The sequence below is a fragment of the Hippopotamus amphibius genome, chromosome 4 (assembly GCF_030028045.1).
Source record: "Hippopotamus amphibius kiboko isolate mHipAmp2 chromosome 4, mHipAmp2.hap2, whole genome shotgun sequence".
In the NCBI taxonomy this organism is placed as follows: Eukaryota; Metazoa; Chordata; class Mammalia; order Artiodactyla; family Hippopotamidae; genus Hippopotamus; species Hippopotamus amphibius.
In genome coordinates, this window is record NC_080189.1 from 99,002,576 (window position 1) to 99,017,022 (window position 14,447).

The 14,447-nt window shown below is 44.1% G+C and overlaps 1 protein-coding gene across 2 annotated transcripts in view; it reads left to right on the forward strand.

The window, feature by feature from the left end:
- The first annotated feature begins 230 nt into the window (after nucleotides 1–230).
- Nucleotides 231–14,447, forward strand: part of IGF2BP3 (insulin like growth factor 2 mRNA binding protein 3) — a 131,001-nt gene continuing 116,784 nt past the window's right edge. For both annotated transcript variants that reach the window (XM_057733057.1, XM_057733059.1), the window contains exons 1-2: nucleotides 231–405; nucleotides 1,771–1,831. In XM_057733057.1, coding sequence (XP_057589040.1) covers nucleotides 231–405; nucleotides 1,771–1,831 — 236 coding nt within the window. The remainder of the gene's footprint in view (nucleotides 406–1,770; nucleotides 1,832–14,447) is intronic.

A 14,447-nucleotide genomic window follows, 5' to 3' on the forward strand; every position in this document is an offset into this window, starting at 1 on the left:
TTTTTCTTTTCTTTTCTTTTTTTTTTTTTTCCCATACCTAGAAAAGGAAAAACAGGAACCCTCGGATCTGATTTTTCGCTCCTCGTTCTTGTCCTTGGTTCTTACTGTGTTTGTGTATTTTAACAGCGAGAAGAGGAGGGGAACAAAACCCGCCGGATCCATCCATCGCTGTGGGTGGTTTTAATTTTTCGTTTTTGTCTTATTTTTTTTTTAAACAACCACTCTTCACAATGAACAAACTGTATATCGGAAACCTCAGCGAGAACGCCGTCCCCTCGGACCTGGAAAGTATCTTCAAGGACGCCAAGATCCGGGTGTCGGGACCCTTCCTGGTGAAGACCGGCTACGCGTTTGTGGACTGTCCGGACGAGAGCTGGGCCCTCAAGGCCATCGAAGCGCTTTCAGGTGGGCCCCGCCGGGACGCCTGCCCAGCCCCGCGCCGCGCGCCCGGGCCTGCCGGGGTCGGGCCCGCGGCGGACACCGGGCTGTCCACACGGGGAGGGTCCCGGCCTGGGCGGCTGCGGGCGCGGCGAGGAGCCGAGGCCCAGGCGCCCACACGCGTGGGTCGGGGCCCTTCCCCCAGCCTGGGCGGCTACCCGGCCCCCGGGGCTCCCCTCCCCCGCCGGGGTTTGGGCGCTGGAAGCGGACGCGCTGTCAAGAGAGCCCCGGCGCGGGCTCCGAGGGGAGCGAGGGGCCGTGCGGCGCCTGGGAGGGGGGCGGGGTGGGGGGCGTTCGCCCCCCGCGCCCCGCCCGGGCCCAGGCGCGTGCTGCAGGCTCCGGCACGCCGGGCCTTGCTTGGGGGCCGAGAGCGAACGCCTGCTGCTCGCTCCTTCCTTCCTCTCTCTCTGCTGGTTACTCGTGGCGTTGGGTTCGCTGCCCACCTCCCGCCCCAGACCCCGGCCGCGGGAGAACTCAGAGTGGCCTTGATCCGGCTGCCGAGGGAGGCCGCGGGCTGGTGCCGGCACGGGCGGCCCCGCGCTTCCCCCAAGCCTGCGGGAGGCGGGCGAGGGCGACCCGGGTTCTCCGCTCAGCCTTCCCGTGTCAGACGAGCGAGAGGGGCAGGTGGGCGCGGGCGGCCAGGGGTCGCCTGGGAGCGGGCCCCGCTGTGGCGCCGGGCTGCCGGGCCGCGGCCTCCGGGGCGGGTGGGGGGCGCTCGGCGAGGGCGGGAAGCCGTGCGTGGCGGGGAGGCGCGCGGGGGTGGGACCCCCGGGGGGAGGCTGCGTTCGGGTCCGGCTCGGAGCCGCGTTCCTTTCGGGGTGGCGGGCGCCGCGCCGTCCCTCGCGCGGTGCTGCGGCGGCGCCGAGCTGCGCCTCTGGACGCTCGCTCTTTCCGCGCCTGCCCTGCGGTCCTCGAGCTTTTCCCGCCACTCGCGGCCGGTTCCCCGCGGGCCTGGCCTTGCACCCGGGAGAAGGGCCTGGGCGCCCCCCATCCTGAAGGAAGCACACGTAGCCGCTTCCCCTGAGGGTGTCTTCTGGGATCTCCGGGGAGGTGGGCGGGGGAGGCGGAGTGGGGGTGGTGGTTGGAGTGTTACCGAAGTACGGGGTCCGCCGGTTGATCCCGCTTCCCACCCATCTGAGTCGCATGCACGCAGCCCCGAGGGGGTCAGCTTCCCACCCGCGCGGGGCCGATTTCTCTCTTCCTTGAGCCGCGTCCGGGTACCGCTCGGGGTCTCCGGAGACCACTTGTGTCGCTGCTTAGGCTGTGCGGGTCCTTTGGGCCCAGAGGGACGCCAGACCGGGCCAACTGTCCCCCCCCCTTTTGTGTCCGCAGGTAAAGTGGAACTGCACGGGAAGCTCGTAGAAGTTGAGCACTCGGTTCCCAAAAGGCAAAGGTGAGTTTACTTATTGTGTTTTCATTGATTCTGTCCTCAGCCGTTGGGAGGAGAGACTCAACACAGCTGAAAACAACTTTTCCTCTTACTCTTGCTGGGTTGCTGTATGACTTGGCGTTTCTCGTCTTTTGCATTTAAGTTTCTAGCAGGTGTGAGTGTGTGTGTGTGTGGGGGGGGTTGTGCGCGCGCGTGTGCGCGTTTTGGTGCCGCTGTGAAGGCTTAGACGACTGGTCTGTGGCCCCTGCCCCTGGAATATTGTTACTGCTATAAAGTCGCTTAAGGAAGCTCTGCTCTCACAGCTGAATGTTCTCCGGCAGAGTAGGTCAAGTTGCTGCAACAGGAAATGAAAAGTCTCAAAGGGCAGTTTCTGGGCATCTGTGGGAATTAAGAAGCGAGGGGTGAGCGCCCCAGCCCCCCGCCCCCCCCCCCCCCCGAAAGTCCAGGATAGGCGAAAGCAGCTGCAGAGACGCGCGGCGTGGCATGCCTTTCCTTCTCTGTCCCGAGTTGGCGGCGACGCGTCTGAGAGGCCTGGGAGGCAGTCCGCACATCTGAGGGGAGAGGAATTTGCCTTTACCCTTGTAGCTTGCCCGCCGGGATTGGAACACGTGAGTGGACGCCGGGGCTCCTCCTGCCCAGAAGTGCCTTTCAGTCACTGCAGAGTAAGACAGCTTTCTGCAAACCCGCCTTTGTCTCCAGGCCTCCCGACTCGCTCCCCACCAATTTAGAAAATACTTTTGCTCCCAGATAACTACCAAGAGATAGAGAAGACTGAAGATTTTTGCTCCCTGAGGGGGATTGCACTTTTCGGAAAGCATGTGTAGTGTGTCAGTTTACAGAATGTTTACAGACTGTGTTTTAATCTCGAGTACTTTGGAGACATGGCTCCTTTCTCCAAAGCAGGCCAGATCCCGGCTCTGTAACTCTGACTGGGAAGGCTCTGCTTCCTCTCAGTGGTGCTGGGGTTGGCTTTTGCCTTGTTGGGCTTTCCAAGGTGGGGTTAGGGTTTCTGCCTTTCCCCCTCCCATCCCCCACTCCCAATCTGAGCCAAGTTAATTTAAACTAGGGCTGCCAGAGCGTCTGGTTAGGTATTGGTGAGAGTGTGTATGCTGGAGGGCAGAAATGGATTTGCTGTGCATTTCCCTGGTGCTTGGCCAGTAGAGATGGCTACCCAACAGGTCATCCTATGCCTGGTTTTAGATTAAGCTCTTTTCCAGGTAAAGCATTTTCACAAATTGTGTTCTTAGTTAGCTTGTTTGGGTTTTTGTGGATTTCTCTTATTCATGTACTTAATTTTCGTTAGAATAGTTGGAAAGGGATTTGTGTGGCCAGATTTATAGTTGGGAATTTTGGTAGGGGTCAAGTTATTTTATATAGCAGAATGGAATTCTCTTTTAAAAGCGTCTAAAACAATAGAATGTGTACTGAAAACTATCTAAATTGATCTCAGTTTAATAGCGATTGAAAAATTGGGGAAGAAGTCATGTCTCCTTAAAAAGAAGTTTAAAGACATAGTCTGAGTTGTTTACCTACTGGGAAAAAATGTAAGCACATTTTGCAAATTCTAATTGGTTTCCTGTTTATCCACTATCTTAATTTTTTTCAGATCTTGAATAAGAAATAGGCAAATGGTTGTGTTGAAGGACTGGCATTTTAACATTCAAGGGTTTCTAAATTTAAACATTAAATGTCTTGACTTGTGTGTAAATGCAATTCCTTTGCCTTACTCTCCTGCTTTTCCTTCCCCAACCTGGTGTGAATTTGTCCCCCATGTGTAGGGAGTTAAAAATATTGTCTGGTTAATAAACTGCTTGTTTTATTCTTAAAGGCTTTTTGCCCAACCTAAAAACATGCTTAATTATTTGCTACTTTATGACAAACAGGAATTCCTGTTTAGGAAAGCACATGAAGTAAAAAGTTACCAGTGGAAGCAAGTATTTATCAATGGAAGCTGTTTTCAGTTTATTAACAATGTAGATTAAATTTCCTAGTTGATTTTCATTAGCATTCAAATAGTCAGGATTTTGAATGATACTGTCTTACTAGCAAAGTAAATAGTGAGTACATTGGAGACAACTTTTTTTTTTAATGATTTATAGAGCAATCAAGTAAGTCCTTTGCTTGTATTGAAGTGGATAAAAACAGTAAGAAAGCTTGCTTTCTTTGCCCAAGGAGATTTACCGGAAATCTATATTACATGTTTTTGTTTTAACTGACCCTTGGAACTGGGTTGCCGTTTTCCTTATCTGGACTGTCCCACTGTCTGAATAGGCTTTTGGGAGAGGGCAGAGAAAGCACCTTGGGATCCACATGCCCAGCATTTATAGGAGGGTCAAGAGGTGGTTCTGGTGACAGTGAATTGAATGCCGCAGGCCAGTCCTTGCCAGCGAGCCTGCTGGACTTCGGGGTGGAGTTCTTTGCGCTTAGGAGTCATTGCATTCCATCCCATCATCATGTGGACATCTGAGGCAGGCACACCCACATGTGTGGCAGTGACCTTTATACCTGCTGTGCAAGGCATGTTGGGAGCCCGGTGCTGAAGAGTGCTTATGGCAGCACTCTGGGATGGATGAATGGGCTTGCAGCGGCTGAGCAGGGGAGCAGGCCCCGTGGAGTGATGTGATGAGTGCTAGGCTGGCCCAACTCTGCAGGGCGGCAGAGCCGGGTGGGACCCTTTCAGGAAGGAGCATGGTGGAGTTTGGTCAGACCAAGCTTAGCTCCTGATTACCGAAGTCTCAAGGGAATGTGGAAGGAATGTGGCTTTTCTGCATTCAGATACCCCTCAGTTGGGGAAGATCATAGCCGTGCTTCAGAGTTTGAGGTCCCCTGCGTCCAGAACGAAGAGAAGGTTGCGCTGGGTATCTGATAGTGTTGTACTTTTTGTTCCAAATATCAAAGATAAAGCACATGAAGACTTGGCTTCACTCTGAAGGTATAAGCTTCAAAAGAATTTCCCTCCCCCCTTGGGGATAAGGGTGGGTGTGAAAATTGTTGTGACTTTGGAAGACTGTAGCTCACTTTGGTTGGAAGAGTCACTGGTATCTTGTGGGACCATGTATGTGCCCCTATACGACTGTGTAAAGAACACTGATTTCGTTTTTATGTTGTGGGCTCTTGGGCACGGGAGAGGGAACAGGAAAGTCGCTGACACTGGGGAACTGACAGGATGGTGGTTTAATTCGTTTTCCATTACCTTTTTAAATTATGAAAGATTTTGCAGTTTTCAGCTTTTTCTTGGTTAAACTTCCTCATGATTTAGCTGTTAGCCTTGATTAGAATGGTATGTAGCCACAAGCATACTTGAATAAAAGAGAAAAAATAGTGGGATATTATAGTAAATATTTCCCCAGGAAGGATCCGTTAACAAAGATTATGGTGCCTAAGCTTAAATTTCTTTGTTTTTTGCTTCCTTAAAATTAAAAAAAAAATTGAATGGACAGCTTATTTTCATATTAGAATCTTGTATTTAGCATATAAATGGGATAGAGCATGTGTAAAGGTTACTGGGGTTTTTAATATGTCTTACTTTAAATGGCTGTTTAAAAGCTAGTGCTGCATTTTAAAAGCTGTTAAGTATAGAATAGGACGGGGCCATGACTAGCCTTGTGCCCAGTAGCCACGCTGTAAGACCTTGTTCTCTCAGGACAGTGAACGCTGTTTTTAATGCTAAACATTTTACAGGTATGCCCCTGGCTTATCAGTGGTGCTACAGGTGAATCTTGTGAATTAGGGAAATTTCTCACACATGCATAGCCCTGAGGTTCTGAATGTTAGGAAACTTTCATGGCTGGTAAAGAATTGTAGGCAAGATTATCTTTGCAGTGCTCGGTTTAAGATCACTAATGCATGACGGCTTAAGTGGTTGTAGCCAGTGAGATTTTTCTTGATTTCATGTTGTTTTCTCAGTACAGTTTGAGAAAGTTTAAAAGATTTCTTACTTCTCTTTCTCACTTTATTAGAATTAAAAAAAAAAAAAGTTGATAAGTAGCTTCTGTGTGGCTGTCCACGGTAACAAGGAAGATGTTATGAAAACGTGACATGTGCCTGGAGCCAGTGGGAATCGAGAATCTTGGCTTCTGTTTCTGGCTTCCTTTTGATTTGTGTGTTGACTTACATTCTCTGCTCATGCCAAATGCCATTATAATAAACTAACAAGGGGCATATTTTGTTCTGAGTTTTGCATTCTGCTTGAAACAAATGAGTTACCAGCTAAGGTTGAATTACAGAGAGCTGGGCTTTTCCCTGGAAGGAACTTGACTTGTGTTTCTTTTCTGTAGTTTGGTAACTCTGTTGCTTTTGCACGTGTACCTCGTTTGGGCAGTCAGCAAGAGGGACGTGATCCTTGCCATACTTTGAAGTACTTTTGTGAGCCCTACCACTGCAGTTCATGTGTTGTTATAGGTCTGGGATTTTGTATTAAAGGGAAGCTGTTGAGCCACCTCTGATATGTATTTTGAAGCAATTGCATTTTAATAGTCTTCAGCAGCGTTCAGACAGCAACTTTTTTAGCAGTCACTAATTTTGAAAAGTGTGAATTATCCATTCAGGAACGCGGGTGGTTGGTTTGGTCTGGGAGGAAGGAGAGAGTCTGTGCTATTCTTAGCTGAGTTTCCTTTATCGACTGTTGACTCTAATTCAAGCTTCTAGAGTCATAAGACAGGAGGTGGCAGTGTGGGAGCAGTGACCAAGGAACAGGATTGGCCTTTTTAGTTAGGAACCCTGCCCCACAAATCTGGTGTTTACAAATGGGCGGTGACTGCAGAGTTCTGCGGCCCCTGGCTGACTCCCCCAAGTGAGAGCAGAAGCTGCAGGGCCTCTTAAAGGCTAGGTGCAGGATTGGTACCTTATTGCTGTTAACCCTATTCTGTTGATCAAGGCAGGCCCTGAGGCCAGCACAGGGTCAAAGGGGATGTGGCAATAGCTTCTGTCTGGATGGTAGAGTGGCATGTGTGTACAGAGAGGAGGAGTTGATGGTGGCCATCTTTGTAGATCGTCCACAAATTGGAGGAGGGGAGCATTTTGGCTTGAAAATGCTTAGAACATAAAATATCTGAAAATTGCATTTAGCGCTAGAAATGGGGAGCCAGTCCCCTTGTAACATCCTGGCAAGAGAGGATGGTGTTCGCTTTGGAGGTCATGAGTAGTGGTTAGTCTCTGTTTATTTCTAAGGAACAGCTGATAGGATTTGCTGATGGATTAGGTGAGGGGTATGAGAAGAGTAAAGGATAAGATTTTTTGGCCAGAACAACTGGGTGGAAGGTGTTGCTGTGTATCAAAATGGAGAGTATTGTGAGACAAATAGGTTCTTGGGTGGAAATCGGGAGCTTTACTCTTGGCACATTGAATAGTGTCTAATACTTATTAGAAATTTAAGTGATGAAGTCAGGTAGGTTGTTGGGTGTGTCGGTCTGGAGCCCAGGAGAGGCAGGAAGTGGAGGTGAAAATTAGAGGCTTCATTAGCTTGTGGTATTGAAACCAAGGAATTGGACAAGATCATCAAGGAACTGAGCCTGGAGCTCTAGGAGGAAGGAGGGACCAGCAGAGGAGAGTGAAGGAGGCCAGTGATTAGCAGAAGTCAAGCACAGTGAACTGTTTCTGAGAGATAAGTGAAGAAAGCCTGTGGAGAAGGAAAGTGTAATCAGCTGTGTAGAATATCGCTGAGAGTTTGTGCTTTAGGTGGATGAATAAGTGAGTGGGGGCGGTGTTAAGTCTAAGCCTTCTGGCTGTGCTGTAAATAAATGGAGACTGATTTACAAATTTTGGAGTAACCTGGAATATAGCCTTTCTTCCAGAATTCATTTATTAGGCTTTTAGTTTATTTTTTTTTTTTTATGTTCCAGAAACAGCTATAAGCATATTCTATTTATAAGTTGCTAGAGAAGAGGCTCCTAAGTTTAGTAGATCCTCCTCTTGTTCAGTGGACTTGTTGGTGACAGTTGACCTACCCTCTGGCATTTGTTTTGACGCTTCTGGCGACTGTGAGCTCACTTTCTCATAGAGAACCCATTCTGCTTTTTATTAATATGCATTTGGTTCCAAAACAGTGCAAAGTCCAGTGCTTCTGTGTGCTTGTCTAAATACTTGATTAAAGACAAGCAAAGGCTGAAGCTAATGGCCACAATATTTCTGAATATTATGGGCTAGGTTTAAAATACTTTAGCACTGGGCTTCCTAGGTGGCGCAGTGGTTAAGAATCCACCTGCCAATGCAGGGGACACGGGTTCGATCTCTGCTCCAGGAAGATCCCACATGCCGCGGAGCAACTAAGCCCGTGAGCCACAACTATTGAGCCTGCACTTTAGAGCCCGTGAACCACAACTATTGAGCCCATGTGCTGCAACTACTGGAGCCCGTGCTCCGCAACAAGAGAAGCCACGGCAATGAAAAGCCCGTGCACCACAAGAAGAGTAGCCCCCACTCACTGCAACTAAAAGAAAGCCTGTGCACAGCAAAAAAGACACAACACAGCCAATAAAATAAATAAATAAATAAATTTATAAAAAAAAATACTTTAGCGCTTTGTTATTTTAGTATACTAGAATAAGTAAAGCATTTTATCCATTTTATTCATAAAATTTAAGTTATAAGAAATATAAGAAACCCTTAAAGTGCCTTAAATTCCCTCATTTTTGCATATTAAAAAATGTGGTCCTTGGTAAAGCAGCCTCCTCCCCAAATGACGAATATTATCTTTGGCCACGGGAGTCACTGAAATGAGGTGATGCGTTAGAGCGTTTGATTTTGAGACAGGTGACTTGGTCTGAATGACTCTTTTTAAGACATTCTTTGTCTATGCAAGTCCTTTGATTAATAGAATACTACTTTCAGAATGTGTTAAACACCTACTATTTTAAGAGAGGAAAACTAATAAAAATGAGGTAGCACAATAGGTTTTTTTTTTTTAATGCTATTAGTTGCTTTACCAAAGGATTCTGCATAAAGCTCTGGGAGAAGAAGTGACTTGCCTATGGCACTGCAGGTGATTAGTGGAACCCATTTCCAGGTCCTGTGACTCTGCCCTGTCTTCATTCCTCCCGTTTAAAGTTGTCAAATCCTCAAAAAGTAGCTTACACAGCAGCCTGATCATGTTTGCAGTGGCAAGTCAGAGCAGAGATGTCCTGTTTCTTGCTTTCTCTGAAGGAGAAAGAAATCTTGTTTGGCTTCTTTGAAGGGTTGATTTACTGTCTTCCTGTAGGAAAAAGACAGGTACAGGTAGTCTGGAATCTGGGGCTTAGTACAGGGTAAAAATATCTGGATATCCTGTTTTAAGACAGAAAATGAGACTACTACTTTTACCTTGAAGTTTTTTGGTGTTTTGTTTTAAAGCAGGCTCATCTTTTTTAAAATTTTTTTATTGACATATAGTTGATTTATAATGTTGTGTCAGTTTCAGGTGTACAGCAAAGTGATTCAGTTGTACACACATATATGTACATATTCTTTTTCAGATTCTTTTCCCTTATAGATTATTACAAAATACTGAGTATAGGTCTCTGTGCTGTACAGTACGTCCTTGCTGGTTACCTATTTTATGTATAGTATCGTGTATATGTTAAGGAGCGCTAAACTCTTTTAAACAACTAGAAAATCCAGCAAAAATCTTTCATCAGTACAAACATGTTATACTTTAATAAGTTTTTATTTTCCTTTAGTCATAATTATTGCATGTGGTCTAGTAACTTATGCAGAAATTCTCTGGGATTTCCTCATGGACAATTGACAGTAGTTTTTTTAAAATTTATTTTATACTTATTTTTTGCATATGTATACTTTTCTAGTATAAATGAATTGCAGGAAAGTTGGAGGGGGCCTAAGGAGATAAGAGAGTAGAACAGAGGGCTTGAGGAGGTAGATGCCATGGCTTTATCCCAGGCAGGTGATTGCGATTCCCAGGATGCGTTTTAGATGTCAAAAGAGTTAGAGGTGTCCTGAGTGGGGTCCATGTTGCCAGTTGTCCCAGCTTGTTATCAGGTTTAGTAGGATCCTGCCTTGCGGAAAGGAGTCTCTTAAACTTGAAATATTAAGGACTGGGAGAGAGTAGGAAGGAGAAATGGCGCTGAAACCTCTTGATGAGCAGCCCTGATGCTTGCCTCATGTACTCTTGTTGAACTGAAAGGTGTAGCCAGAAGAATGTTACATCTGGGTTTGAATCCCAGCTCTGCTTTCTGGATTCATGATGTTAAATGAGGATGCAGAAATCAGATCTGGGAGGGCAGGATGGAAATGATGCCTCATAGGCTCCTGAGGATGTGTGTAAACCTCATTGCAGCATCACCGAATAGTCACTCCCATGTCAGCTGTTGTATTTTTTCCCTTTGAGATTCAAATGTGAAGGCTGGATGTATATTATATTTGGTGGTGATAACAAAAATATGAAAAAGTTTTGTGCTGTTTTGGGATGTGGGCTTATAAAGTATAAATCTTTAGGTGGTATCTTTTTGTTTTTACCTTCATTGAGCATGTATTACTTTAAAAAAAAATAACTTATAGTGGTGGAAGGAGGGGAAAAATTAAGGTATAACCTAAGTACAGTGGACTATATAAATATTAAGTAGGCATCTTGATAAATTCTTATAAATGTGTACACTTAAATTAATTCAAAACACACGAATTATGAAAATGTGAAAATACTTGTTCTTTAATCCTCCCTATCCCTATGCATATCCCAGGTCTTACAGCTGGTAACTTGTTATATTTTTTCCTCAGATATTCTTCAATTCATGCATCCACAAACACTTTTTAATAATCAAATCATGCTGTTTACTAAATAATGTATTCTGAAGGATCTTCAGTGTAGGTACAAATAGTTCACTCTCCTTAAAGTAACAGTTGCATTGCAACAATTTAAATGTTCTTTTTCCTAGTGATTTCAGTCAAGCCTAAGTATATGTATGTTATAGGACACTTGGTTGGATATTTTTATAAGGTAAAATCTTAGACTGGAAATTGCTATGTCAAAAGACATGCACATTTGAATTTGGAAGTGCTCTGCCCAAAACACTAAGTTGACTTATTGACATGGTTAGTCATAATTTGACAACCAACGTGCTGTTTTCAATGAATTGTGCCGTGCCACAGTTTGGTTAAAAACTGTCTTTTCAAGGGTGGAGGACTGAATCCTTCTAGGAACAGCCTTATTTTTTCTACCATGGATGTTGTGCTGACTCTGACAAGTCTAGGTCCCAGTTCATTTGTGTCCCTTGCATGTAAAAATTAAGTCAGAAGCTATAAAGATTAAATTCTGACAACTTACAGTTTGAACACCTGGGGTTTATGTTCTCTGATACTGAGCACCTTGAATTTTGGATCTTACCTCAGAAACTTAACAATATTTTCTTGCAGTGGGAGCTTTACTAAATAATATTTTGAGGAGAAATTTGATCAAGAATTTATTTTCAAAACGAAGTCCTGCTCAGCTTCCCACTGCAACGGGGCAGACGATGATTGCAGAGCTTTTTTAAGAGAACCTATGATGTTAAACTGCTGGAGAAGTGATTGAGTTCTCTCCAGTGATGCCCAAGTGTTTATTATTGTTTTTTTAAAGTCAGCTGTTCTTGCACAAATGGAGAAGCTCTTGCTTTTCTTTGGAGAGACAAATGTGGTTGAAAATTTTAATTTCTATATTTCTGGTGTGCACGCTTACCTATTTGTGCATTTTTTTGAGTTTCAGAAGTGAATTCATTGCTTACAGCTTAAAAAAATTTTACCTTAACAAGCATAGACAGAACACCTGTGCTTGTAGGCAGTTCTATGCTAGGTTTCAGGGGCTAGAAAGAATAAGATACTTGTTCTGAAGAAAAGTACATGGAGTATAGTGACTTGCACTTTGTTCTGTCTCAGTCCCTGGGTGATATTTTTGTCATCAGCACTAATAGTGGCTCACTGTGCCGGTGACCCCAGAGGTGGATTAATCTCTCTGCAGGTAGAGAAGCTGTAAATACATCACGAGCTGTACATGGGATGCCCCAGGAGCACAGGAGGGGCGCTGGGCTTAGCTGAGTGCTGGTGCAGCCAGCCGGGGATAGGTTCAGAGAGCAAGGCATGTGAAGGCAACTGAGGCTAACTGTGTGCAGTGGGGATGGAAAAGGCAGAAGGGACAGCAGGAGCCAAGGCATGTAAGTGTGAAATACCCTGGTGTCTGCGGGGGAACGGCAAGCTGTTTGGAATTAGGCCCCGGTGTGAGGAGGATGGCAGTCGTCATCACTGTCCTCTTCACTGGCACTTGCAGTAAAATTTAATTCAGGTTTCATTTCTGAATGTCCTTAATGACACAGTAAAAATTATTAATTTTCTTAAATAATCTTTGAGTATACATCCTGTTAATATCTGTGTGAAGAGAAGGGCAGTGCACAGGAAGCCCTTGGGCTGCCTAGTATGGTTGTGTGCAGAAAAAGCGCTGTGCAGGAATGAACCAGCCACTTTTCTCATGGAGCACCGTTTTTACTTGAGCCTTTGCCGCTTTTTTAAGGTGAGCTGTGACAGTCGTAGTTTTAATCAGTGGTAATAATTAAAGCACCTGGTATTACTTGATTTTTGTTAGGACATCTCAAATGATGTAATGAACCTTTGGAGAAAAATGAGACCCTTCTGTATGCACACACTATTAACTAAGCAAAATTAGGGGCAGCAGTACACAAACTATTGGGAGGACCAGTGGTACCTTGCTTGGAATCACACAGATGCCAGTTAGCATCCTTGCTTAACTCTGTGATCCCGGGCAAACTGATGCCACTCTGGACTTCTCGGTTTATCTGTAAATAGGGCCAATAAAACTTACTGCACCAGGTTTCTGGGAATTCAGTGATAATGTTTGTAAAGGATTTCTTGGAATATCTGACACCTAAGTGGTGTTGTTTCATATTAGTAAGCGTGTGTATTTAAAAGTGGCGGTTGAAAGTAAGAGATGAGTGTATCTGTTCCTGCATAATCCCATAGTTTGCTCTCACATGTGCAGATACATCGAAATGTTGCACGCTATGAGTTATGCATTGTGAATAGGTTAAGAGTTTGTATTTATTAAAAAAAATTTTTGTGCTTGAAGTCTAGATGTGTAGGTCTTAGAATCCCTACAATGTGTCTAGTTAGGAAATTCTCTTAAGAGAGATCATATTATTAAAAAAAAAAAGACTAGGAAATAAAGGACTCTTGTTAATCTCTAAAAGGTAGAGAGCATACGACAAAAATGTACGAAGGATGAGCGGCAGTTCAAACGGGGATATCTGCAAGGCCAATCTAGTTAGGAAAAGATACCCTGTCTTACTAGTCATTAGGGAGATGCCAATTGTAATGGCATTTTTGCCTATCAAGTTGGGAAAAATGAACAAGATTGATAATACCTGGTGTTGGCAAAAGTGTGTAGGAATGGAGACTGATACGGCTAGAGAGTAAATTGGCAATTGGTAAAGACTTCTTGGCATGCCGTTTGGGAGTATCTGTTAGAGCTTAAAATGTGAATACCCTTCAAATATGGAACACAATCTAGTCTTCATAGTTTTGTATGGTCTGTAAGCATACTTTTAATCAACAATATTGTAAAGGAGTTCAAGTCACTAGGCAGGACTTGGTAAAAAGGTCTTTGGGTGGGAGTCCAAAATATATGCAGATAAGCTTTTAGGTTTTATTATATCACTCATTACATTTTAATAGGTATTATCAGATAATCTGGAACGTTAACCATTGTCTACTTTCCAAGCAAAGAGGATCCCTAGCCTTAATTTGACTGTTTGGGCCATTTTGCATTTGAGCTTTAGAGGGTAGGTTTTTGAAAAGGAGGAAGATAACCAAGAACCCCTTTACTTTTTTTCTGAAAAATACTTTGAAGTAATGTTAAACAGTTTTTAACTGTTATGTCTTTGTTAAAAAGACATTTCTTTTTTTTTTACCCAGTATTGTTCAATAGAAAATTGCATATAACTTAAATGTCCATCCAAAGAAAATGTACCATATTCTAACAAACTGTGGTATATTTTCTTTTAGCATTTACGAAGAGTGATATAAATTTATATGAGCTGACATGGGAAGAAATTGTAAAGCATGTTATGGGATAGCTCTTAAAAGACAGATATTTGGGGAAGAAAGAACTTCTATTTGCATGAAAACACATAAAAAGGGCTGGAAGGTTACCCACCAAAAAGAGTGGTTATCCCTGCAAAAGGGAATTGATTGAGGAAGAGAGAGGTTCATCTTTGGCTTTATTCTGTATGCTAGTGGTTCTCAACCTTTTTGGTTTTGACTGTTTGACACTTAAAAACTGAGGCCCTCCAAAGAGCTTTTGTTTATTTTTTTAATTGAAATACAGTATACTTTATTAGAAATCAGCTGAATACTGTTTTATATTACTTTAAATGAATAACATATATAGTGTGTATATGTATATAGTAATATATGTTACTATAATAAACCCATTACATATTAACAGATTTTTGTAACAAAACAAACTCATGTAAAACCAAAATAAAAATTAGAAAAGTGGAATTGCTTTACATATTTGCAAATTTCTTTAAGTTTGATCTAATAGACCACTGGACACTCATATAACTACTTGAACATTCAATTTGTTGCAATATATCATTTTGATAGAAGTGTGTGAGGGAAATCTAGCCTCACACAGATAAACAGT